The 11551-nt window shown below is 45.8% G+C and overlaps 1 protein-coding gene and 1 long non-coding RNA gene across 2 annotated transcripts in view; one reads left to right on the forward strand and one right to left on the reverse strand.

The window, feature by feature from the left end:
- LOC135396503 (trifunctional enzyme subunit beta, mitochondrial-like) overlaps positions 1–2735 on the forward strand; it is a 33269-nt gene extending 30534 nt beyond the window's left edge. The window contains exons 13-14 of the mRNA XM_064627515.1: positions 2353–2517; positions 2575–2735. Of these exons, the coding sequence (XP_064483585.1) occupies positions 2353–2517; positions 2575–2613 (204 nt within the window). The 3' untranslated portion in view covers positions 2614–2735. The remainder of the gene's footprint in view (positions 1–2352; positions 2518–2574) is intronic.
- Positions 2736–7236: 4501 nt separating this feature from the next.
- On the reverse strand, positions 7237–9232 carry LOC135397794 (uncharacterized). Its single transcript, XR_010423760.1, has 2 exons — positions 8793–9232; positions 7237–8525 (listed from the first exon to the last, which is right to left on the reverse strand). It is a non-coding gene; the product is annotated as an uncharacterized LOC135397794 (long non-coding RNA).
- Between the last annotated feature and the right edge of the window lie 2319 nt (positions 9233–11551).

Consider the following 11551-nt stretch of genomic DNA (forward strand, 5'->3'; position numbering starts at 1 on the left):
TGGTACGATTGGACATGTGTCCTGATTTCTTGGGCATCATAGCAGACTTGATAAACTTCATCATGGCCTCTCCAAAGCGCCTCCATGCATTCCAAGAGTGTGAACAAGAGGACTGAAGCACCAGCCTCTGAAAATTATTTTGCCCAACATGCTCAGGGCTTCCTCCCTCTGATCAGTTGTTCAGAATTACAGCCGACAGATGACATTTCTTGATGAGATTGCATCAGAGGAACGAAACAAGGCTGGAGCGAAAGCAAGTGGTACAGTCGAACTCCTTTACAACGAACGCCTTTATAACGAAAAGACCGTTATAACGAACGTTTTTCGCGGTCTGGTCAGGCGCCCATAGGATTCAATGTATACTTCGGACATTTATAACGAATGTACCGAAATAACGAGGGGGTAAAAAGGTCAACACAGAGATAAGGTTCCATGTGTATTCTAGGTAGAATGTCTGAGGTGCATTTTGATCAGAGCAATGAAATTCTACCAATAAACAAGATTAAGGCATTTTTCCTTTGAAACATCCGTTTTAACGAAGTTACCTTTACAACGAAGATTTTTCGCGGTCTCCTGAAGTTCGTTATAAAGGAGTTTGACTGTATTATCAAGATTCAAGACATTTCTTTTATGCTCAGACTTCTGACCCTCGTGTTCTCGAGACGAGAGACCGTGAGCTCAGCTTTACAGAAACCGGGATTGAGATTTGACCAAGCAGAACAAGTGGTGGAAAATGCCAAAGGGAGTATTATTGCAGTTAGGTACGGCTTCTCACACTTCTGGAACGAAACTCAAATGGAGGCGAAGTTCGACATTGAAGAGCCATGTGTTCCAGCTACAAGGCAAAGAAAGGTGCCACGGCGATATGATGAGGGATTAGATGCTCATGCATTCCAGTCAGCGGAAGACATGTATCGACAGCGCTGCTACGAGGTAGTCGACACAGCGCAATAATGGGTAGTTGATGGATGCCCACCTGCTATGTGGCACAGTTTGAGAGCTTCGTCACTTGGAGAAGTGACAGCACGTTCAGCTCCAATTTTTACGGTATAGATTTTGATGCGGGACGTCTTGAGTTACACTGGGGCATGGCGATCGATATTGCTAAGCAGCGTTGTGTGATGCCCTTGAAAACATTTCAAGATGTTGTAGAACTCTTCTCGGGCGATGACGGCAGCCATATGAGCGACCCTTTACCAGAAATGATAGAACCCCAAAATGTCGCACTGGCCATTCCACTGACGTCGTGCACGTCAGGAAGATCGTTCTCCTGCCTCCGTCACATCAAAACATATTTGAGATCAACAATGTCCCAAGCCCGACTGAACCATGTGGCACTTCTGCACGGCTACAAAGAGCTCACCTGCAAATTAAACCTTGATGCCATTGCAGACGCGCTGTCATAGGACAGTCCGCAGTGCGAACGAACACATTTTTCACCATGGGGTGGAATTGTTCCCAATCTCATTTCGTTTCACTAGTGATTTCAGTGTATAGAAATCAAATAAAAATTTTGAGACTCACATACAGCAGTTACATCTATTCTTTCTGGGCCATGTCAGACACAGATCACTGCGAGTTTTGGAATGAGTGTACTCAAAGCACGTAACAAAAATACTAGAAAACGTATCAAAGAAAATTTTGCCTGCGCAGTAATTATAAATTCTGTGAACGGCAGTTAGTATATATATTAGTAGTTATAAATTCTGGAAAGAGTAATGGCGTACAAGTTGCCCTGCAAGAGGGAAGTCCGGTGATGCCCCGACAGTAGTGCATACGCATGCATAACATGGAGGAGCTCATTGGTGGAACAGTGCTCTGGTCAACCCCCCCCCCCCCCCCCCCATGAGCTGCCGCAATTTCTCTTCGTAGCTAAGCCTCTTCTCTTCAGAATCCTTCATGGGGCCACAGATGGAGTTGTGTTGTCAGGAATGATCCTGGATGTAGTAAATTCATCACTCCATATATGTAGTATCCTAGGCTGTAAAGTACGAAGTGTTGATAGTAGTTATTGCTTTGTTGGAAAGGAATTGTGGTACATTATCGGTCAACAGCTAGGGCAGAAAGGAATTGCATGAAAAGGTGTACAGGGTAAATGGCTTGGATCTCACTGGTGCTCAGCAGTTGAAGGCGTCTATCCTCCGAGGCATCCTATTTTCAGTAAACTTTGCAGATATGTTCAGCAAACTTTGCAGATATGTTCAGCACAGTAGCATGTTCAGTAAACATAACTTCCGCTGATGCAAGAAAATAGTGGCTGCTGCACATACAGACTTTTACTCCATCTGATACTTACTTTACATGTACACTTTTGCCAAAGCACATGTGTCCTTTTCTTGCTTTTGCATTTAGGTGGGTGCTCCTCCCATGGAAAAACTAAACACTTGGGGTGGATCCCTGTCCTTGGGGCACCCCTTTGCGGCAACAGGAGTTCGTCTGGTAACGACTGCTGCAAACCGTCTAATTAAAGATGGCAAGAAGTTTGCTCTGATTGCTGCCTGTGCAGCTGGAGGCCATGTGAGCTTCTACTCCAAGTGTTCTAAAGGCATGAGTGATGAATCTCTTCATTTTCAGGGACATGCCATGATAGTGGAGAAGTACCCTAGTGCATAAGAGATGCTTCAAGGTAGAAGAATCTGCGAGGTGTCCACAGGTGCCTTTTTCCATGCTGCCACCTGTGTATGTTTGCCTGGTGCTACAGTGACATGTCTGAATTAAAATAATTATTTTCCCAAGCAATTTTTCAACGCATCTTGCGATGCACGCTAGTTATTTGTGGCCTGTGCTGATGACTTTTATCTTTCACAGTAAGCACAACATGAAATGTTTTGCAAGAAAGACCACAGTAAACAAAAGACGTCTGAGATACGTCCACATGATATCGCGCTCGAGATGTTTGGATATCCCAGGGAGCTGTCCTCAGATCCGAGGTATGTCTGGAGGTCCATCAGGCCAGGGTATGGGCACTGATTGAACGTGGCATGGACATCCTGGGTATGTCGTCTAGGGATATACAGATGAACGTGGGACGGTTATGAGCCCTTGTTCTGGCTGTCAATTTAATAATTTTTGCATTGACATCAACTTTATATATCAAAAGTCAAGATTAGATGCAGACATGTATAGGAACTACATATTTTAATATACAGTCAACCCTCGTTTACTTCCGATTTACGAATTCCCTCGGTTTATGAACGGCGTCACAAGGAATCAAACTTTTTCCATGTATTTCTCCCTCGGTTTATGAACACTCGATATCGTAACTGTGAACGGATTTTCAGGGAACGAACCGCAAAAACATGTGTGTTCTGACCTCGATTTATATGAACGGGGTTTTTAACACACGGGGAAGTACTGGGATCGCGTCAATAAAGATAAACAAAGCATAAAGGCAAAACAATCATCCAGTGTCCCGCAGCCGCAAGAATGAGAGACAGAGAACAGAGGAGTGGATTTCCTGTGCTGACGGTGAACACATAGGTGAGCCGCTTGATGATGGTGCTTTAGTGCAGTTGTCAAATGATGGTGACGAGGGTGATCATAGTGACAGTGGAGATAACTAGCAGGACTGTTCCGAAGCTGTGACAGTTCGCTCAGATTGGAATCACATTCACAGTACGATACAGTGCTTCGAGGACCAGGCGGACGAGTCAAGTGCCAGACTTCGATCGCCTCTTCCGAAGAAGACAAATACAGTCGAAAGTATGGTGTAGAGCACAGTCACTGAGTATTTTCACAAATAATCTAATCTAGTGCACTTCCCGTCGTATTTCAGCCCATTTCCCTTCCGCGAAACCTTAAACCCCGATTTATGAATCTCTCGATTTATGAACGATTTTTCGAGAAACGAGGGGTGTTCATAAATCGAGGGTTGACTGTATAATGGAAATGCATTTGTGCACATGAAATCCACAAAGGGGCAGGCTTGTGCAGCTTCATAGCCTGGTTCATGCGTGAAGGCTCCGCTATAGCTTGATTTGTGACTGAACGAAACTTGGAACGGCATTCAAATATCCAGACAAATTTCCTTGCTCTGCAACTCTCTATGACCAGCCCAAGTTCTATACCCCACACCCAGGGCTGCCTCAGGTCAAGAATGGGGCCCGGTGCTGCGAACCAATGCGGGACCCGATATCACAGTGGCGGAAGCATGAAAAAATAAATTTCATCATGGCTAGAGTTGCATTTGTGCCATGAGACACTAAATCATCAGCGACAAAACAACAACGTGCTTAAGCACATTACCAGAAAATATGTGCTGCGTTGTTTTACTAGATTTTATTTTTTAGATCGCGAGCATTGCAAGTCCGGTCTGTGGTGAAATGGATAGCGCTGTAGACTCGGGCTTTGGGAGCACTCTCTCTTCCATCTTACTCAATGTAGTTCACGCGAGGCGCCGGGCCCGGTGCGATTGCACCTGCAGCACCTCAGCAAACCAAAGACTTGTACACGTCCTTAGAACGTTCAGCTCCGGACAATAGAAATGTCTCTATAAAAACGTTTCTATTGTCCGGATGGACACTCCATATAATGTGGGGACAATATAGGGCATCTTGTATCATCTCTGGGGCGTCTATGAGACGACCTGTAAAGTGTCAAAGCCACATCCTGGGAGATCCTCAAGAGTCCATCCCGAACTACATTTTACGGACCTGAAATGGGTATTTTTTGTTGAACAATGAGCGCAGCACTTTCAAGTGCAGAAAAACAGACAGATAGAGCGACCCCCAAGATAAAACAGCTCGCAAGGATGAGGACAAACCTCTGCATGGAGCATACTGCAAGCAATACGCAATACTGCCCTGCAACCGTTCTGTCGTATTCTGGGCCGGTGCTAGAGGTGTGCAGGGCCTGAGGCAAAGGCACATCACGGGGCCTGTTTTCCACCATTAAGTGCATACTTGATATTTTAATGAAAAGTAGTCCCTGGTTTAGGGCTTCGTGCGCCCCCTATCCTCCCCCTCCTCCTCTACATTCGTCAGTTTCGCACGTGATGGCTGAACAACGCACATTCAACTCCCTGACATTGGAGTGGAAGGTGGCCCTTATCAGAGACCTGGCAGCAAGTTCATCAAGCATCTGTCATGAACTGTTTCGTTCATGTGGGTTTCTAGTCTTCCATTGCTGTACCGGAGCCAGCAGATGGGTTCAGTGGCTGTGATGAATTGTGCACGTGATGCGCCTCGCATGTTGCGGGGAGAGTGGCTAAGATGACTTGAACATCGAGGATTATGCGCGTTACGACGGCGATGTTCCAGTAAGCGGTGAAATGAGTGACACTGAAATCGTTGAGAGTGCAGAGTGCCCTCGATAGTGACGTGATGGAAGGAGCCTCTCATGCGTTGCATTAAAGTGCTTGAAGATGCTTTCTTGCTCCCAGACGCGAATGCCAAGCAGACTGCTATTACGGAGTTCTTCCCTCTGAGATGATGTGAAAAATGAATAGTTTCGAATTGCTTACAAGCCCTATTACTGTAGGAACGCTTTCTCTCTCTCTCTCTCTTCTTCGTTTCATGTGCGTCGTGGTAACATTGCGGCAACGTAATTTTCGCTATTCGCTTAACTCGAAACCCCGCTTATCTCGAAAGTTTTTCTGGTTTTTAAGGCTTCGAGTTATCGGGGTTTACTCTACACGAAGTCTAAGAAAGACATGAGCTCATAAAGAACTTCCCACGGGAAAGGCAGATACTACACATGTATGTCACGCGAGCTTCCAAAAATTCTAGAGTCTGCGAATCAAAATGAAGGGTGAGTAAGTTTAATTCGATCGTGTACGCAACCAACACTGAAATGAGGAATTGCTTGGCACATTAGCTCACCAGGAATATAACTTGTGTTGCTTACTGATTTTGGTTTGAGACATTCAGTTGGACCGGCGGAAGTTGAGCTTGCGTAGTGCTTACGTTCTCCAATACCCGCGTTTATCTCTTCCAATAAATGCTCCATGTAATTCTTTAACATCCTGTTAATATACGGCTTGCGCTATGAAGCACCCAGAGATTTCGGGGCTCGAACCTTCCCTGGAACGTCCACCCCCTGGCAACAGGATAATATCAGGATGTAACATGGAGTTATGCAGATATTGCACAGTGTTGGTGCATATACCGTGGTACGCTATTTCATGTTACCAAAACAAGATTCAGAGACAGTCGATAGGACCACCAAGTACACGAAGCTTTAAAAGCATTAGGGAAAGTCTTTCCATGGAGCAGTAGTGCAAACGCTCGCAACCAAGACTGTTCACCAAGGCAGGCCACATTAACAGGAGAGCTGGCGGACTTCTGCCCCCTCCTCACGGAAGTATGCGGATTTGAAGGGAGACCTGAACACTTCACTCCCTTCCACAGAGAAAATAGGTACTATACACATTTAATAGCTTCCGTGAATTCTAGAGCCTTTCTCGCTTCTGATAGAAAAAGAAGGGTGAGGTGAAGTTTTATTCGATTACACAGACAAACATCTTTGAAGTAAGAAATTGGTTGGAATATTAATTCACCAACATAAAGCCTGTTTCGTACTGGTTTCGTTGGGGATATTCAGTTGGTCGACCAAAAGTCAAACTTCCGCACTGCTACAAAATCTCGCGTCTCTCTCTGTCACGACTCTGTGTCGCTACCGTTGGCCTGGGTCATTGTCGGTCACTGGCGAACGTCATCCGGCTCCTGCACGAAAGCGAACAGAACTGAGGAGCACAAGAGCTTGTGGATCTCTTTTCTGTTTTGGGCCCTCTTCCTCTCTGCCGGAGTTCGGCCTTTCATTAAAATCCAGTTCTGGACCTCACTCCCTCTTCAGTTTGGGGAAAAGAATGTATCTCCCACTAGAAATGCTCCGTGTAATATCCCATCAAGGACTTGATTTGGACAATCCTTGAAACAGCCGACATTGCACATCCTGCGGATATACAACTAGGGGCGTCCATTTATGGTACTCCCTGGGATTTCCGACGGTCATCCATTTTCGGCTATGGACATTGGGATCAATTTCGGACGTCCACATGATAAACCCAGACAGAACAGATCGATCCCGTGGAGGTCCTACGGATGTCTTAAACTGGATATCACGACACCCTGCGGAACAGGTGTAGCAGGGCAGCTCCTCGAACATCCCAGTGACCTCCCACGGCGGTCCCGTTTGAAAATGCGGGATGCGTGACGGACAGAAGTACTCTTTCGTATTGAAATTTAATAGACTTGTCTCTTTTTAACCATTATTGTAATTAAAATACAGGAAGCACTATAAAGGACAGAAGTGATTTATTTTTACGCATGATACATAAACAAGGCACTGGTGTTGCAATCAGGCTTTACACCCAGCAGCAGCACCGTCCATTAGAACATGTGCTGCAATATACACAGGTAAAATTGTTAAAGTTATGTCCAGTCTCATGTGGCACACAAAATGAATTTGTACAATATCTGTACAGCGCACAGAAGTAATGTGATGAATATAGCCTAAATGAAGCATTAAACGTTTCAGGAAAATGAGTCTTGCAATGACAAACACGACAAAGTGGTGTAAGTCGAGAGGTATGCCTGCGAATGTCGCGGCATGTTCCTGGCCAGACTTTACAAGTAATTGTTCAGATATTTTTCGTCAAACACCAGTGGGACCATGATATAAATACATGCGAATTCTCATGCGGGCACCAGTGCACTCCAGTTTTGCACGAGTTGTAAATTTGGTTCAAAATTTTTCATTTTACAAAAATCATGAGGACAGTTACTCACAAGGTTATACTGTTATGCATAGAGAGCATAACATATAGGAACAAGGTCATTTTACAGCCCCGTAACACGCCAGATTTGGGCAAACTCTACAGAATATCGAACAATTCATAATAAAATGGCAATGTTTGAACGGGCCTTCTCTCAGAGAATGGGAACTCTCAGCCAAGTAAAGGAACAACATACAACAGCAGAACTATATTCCCAGAGCACATGTCACACATTTTTGCGGTCCCACACGCAGAAATGTGTATAATGTTCAGTAAAGAAGTAAATTATAATCAACTGCAAATACTACCTCAACGTATCTCAAATTGAATCAGGGCAAAGTATAATGGTGAGCTGACTCAGAAAAAAAAAAAAAATCCTGATATGTACATCATGAACATGCTTTTGGATCTCTTGAATGAAACAAAAACAGTTTGCAGAAAATAATGAAATGCTTAATGTATACTAACCCCTAAGCGTAAATTCCCCAAATACACCAAAATTATCAGAGCAAAAGTATGTTCTAAATTCGCCAGAAATAAATCATTTGCAAGCCATTCGAAGGATGTTTGGAGGGGGCAAAAAATTGGACTAATCAACATGCAGCACAAATGTTCCCCTACAACACACCCATACAGACACATCAATAAGTTTTGCAACAGTCTTTTTAATTTGCAGCTTGATGCTTCCCTGTAGGCAATTCATTAAAGCTTTCGCGACAGGTGTTCTGATGCATCCTGTAAACCACGATTTGAATGCTTCTTCGTTGTGCTGTACCTCGTGCAGGAATCTTGTCATGTCCGATGAAGCAACCTATAAACATCAAAGGAAAGTTAACTGCGCTTGAGATTTTACATTTATTGTTGGTACATTGAGCTTCAAGGAACATGCACGTCAATCACATTATCAAATCTGAACCACATGCACTTATATTCCTCAAGTCGTAGATTGGGACGTAATTAATACCCCTGTCAGACGTACTAATTTAGTGTCACTTTCAGCGAGTACACTTGCAGTAAGTGTCATTCTTTCGGAGTCACACGGCATCTTTTAGTGACACTAAATGCAAAGTACACTTACGATGAAGTGAGTTCGCCAAACTCACTTCACTTTGCCTGCGACAATCAAGTACGTAGCCTCCACGGCAGGGATTGCGTAACAAAAAGCTTATTTTTGGAAAAGGAAAGAAACAACCCAATCGGAATTTATTTTTGGACAAATTTGTTAAGACAGCGCTGATTTGTATAAGAAAGACGTAAGGATTTTTGGCGTGATTTACCGGTACTCTCGTTCACAGACTGCCCAGTAGAGTTTGTAATCCACTTCGCGGCAGCCATATTTGTTGACATTGCACGGTGGTTAAGTGTTACCGGCGAAATCGTGAAATACTCGCAGTGAAGCACTGAATAATGGGAGACAAAAAAGACAGGGCATCGTGGTCTGAGATAGAAACCTATGCTATCAGAACATGGGAGGACCAAGCGAAACGCGAAAGTGTATGCTGACATCGCGGGCCAGTTGCACGCGCAAGACATAGTAAACACCACCAAAGAGGTGACGTTCAATCGACTTCAACTGGGAAGAAAATCTTTATGAAATGTTTCTGGACGTAAGAAAAATGATTTTACCAAGAAAGCGTGGCGCACTCCCCGATGTTAGGTGGGAGTTCAAGCTCGCCCATCGTCATCACCATGACCGCTCTTAGTGACACTTACTTATGCCGTGTAGCAGGAGCCTAGTGAAAGTGACATTACAGGACGGAGTGCACTTCAAATAAGTGACACTAAATTAGTACGTCTGACAGGGGTATAACTTACTCAGTGTGCCAAAATTTCAGTTTTTCTTGCGTCGCTTCCGATGGGAAGAGTGATTTGCCTCAACTATGTGCGCGGCGTCACACTATACCCAAGATGAGGTGAGACCCTAGATACATGCTTGAAACAAGATGCACACAAATCACATTAAGAAATCTAAAATACACTTATATTCCTCCAAGGTGGAATCTTAGCATATAACTTAGTTACACGGCGTTACTCATGCCACGATATCTGGGTATCTTACTGTTAAATTGACATTAAAATAGACGTCCCACACATTGTGTGTCCCCAGACGACATCCTGGGGACGTTTTTGCGATGTCCTATCAGGGCCTATATCTTGACCTCCCAGGAGCAACAAAAGGAGAGGAGACCCAGGAGCCTAGATCTTGATCTCCCACGAGGCAGCAAAACGCAGATGCATGCATGAGAAGGTATGCCTTGGCGGCAGGCACTCCAGTCAAATCTAAAACGGCTATCTGTGATCACTCGGAACAAAATGTAAGCGTAAAACGCACTTCCTAGCCAGCGCGGTTGTAGTTTGCTGCAGGAACTGCTTTGCGTTCTTAGCAACGTGCGAGAGAGAAAAGGCGACGTGCATGCCGGGAATGGGGCGAGGTGTGCGAAGGCACTCATAGGTAAATACGGCGCATGGAGATCACATGACCGCCACTGCCGAAACTTTCAGTGAGGAACTGGTTTCTGGTGGAATTTCTGGAACCGACCGCCGCAGGTTACGAAGCACCTTGCATGATTACATTCAGATATGTAAATTTCAAGGTGAAGATCGAGTGGCGCCGCTAAACAAGACATGGACCAAATACTTTACATTAACCTTCGGGGGGGAGCTTCCCATGCTCTTAAGAATCGTCTTCGTAACGCGCGCCGGCTGTGCTACGGAATTTAAGTCTTCGATGTGACGCCACGACAGTCAGCCATTGTGATTGGATGGCCTTGGAGAAGGAGCCTCGGAGGATGAACAGGTTGCGCATGACCGGGTATCCGCACGAGCGACTTTATCTGGCGAGATGTCGGCAAAGGAGAGCGAGGAGGAAAGCACGCGCCAACGAGATATCGCGGAAGAAATGCCGAGTGCATCCGAACGACGTCTGAAGTGACGATGAAGAAGTTACTCAAACACGCGATGGAGGACGGTGCTGAACGCAGCGCAGCTAGCAGACGCAGTTTCTCGTCGGAGAAATTCTGTGGAGCGCGCAGAGAATCTCTCGGCGGTAGACGAGTGCACGAGAAGACGTGACGTTGCTTACGTGCACCCAAGAAACTATGACGCCGCTGCTGTCGCCCTCGCGCCTCCGCCGACATGTCGTCTGAAAAAGTCGCTCGTGCGGATACCCGGTGAAGTACCTGAACGTTGCGAGAAGAATCGCTCGTGGGGCGATTCGTGCTGCAACTCTAGCAACGGGGGGGGGGGGGGGGGGGGGGGTTGCGCAACCTATTCACATGGCGCAACCAAGTTGAGCGCTACTAAAGTTGCATCTAGCTGGCTACAATATCCGGAACACAGCCACGCCATACATCCTCTATTTTTGTATCTGTCCCCATGTGGTCGCTTGCGGCAAAATCGCCCTCTTGTCCTGGGAGACGTTCCTCACCAGTTACGTCCAGAGCGCTTTATGGGGAGAGTTTGGCCATTCTTTCATGTTTTGCCACCTGAAGATGGAGCTCGCCGTGACGTCAGACCCGTCGTCGCTCCGCCCACTTGGACGGAATGAAACCCAAGGGCACTGGGAGATTTCAAGGCTGCACCTCCGCTCCAAAATGGTGGAATGGGAATGAAGTGCACGGGGAGATTTCAAGGCGGTAGATCCGCTCCCAAATGGCGGCGCTGGCCGTCGTGTGATGTCAGATGACGCACTTTAAAACAGGCTCCTCCCAATGGCCAAACCATCAAATAAACGGCTCTGCTTATGGCGAATTCGCGTGGTCATTTCACGGCAACGCTGCCTAGCGCTCGGAAATTGGTAGTCTGGCGCCCACGTGGATCAAGTGACCGTTGCCACCT

The sequence above is a fragment of the Ornithodoros turicata genome, chromosome 6 (genome assembly GCF_037126465.1).
Source record: "Ornithodoros turicata isolate Travis chromosome 6, ASM3712646v1, whole genome shotgun sequence".
Lineage (NCBI taxonomy): Eukaryota > Metazoa > Arthropoda > Arachnida > Ixodida > Argasidae > Ornithodoros > Ornithodoros turicata.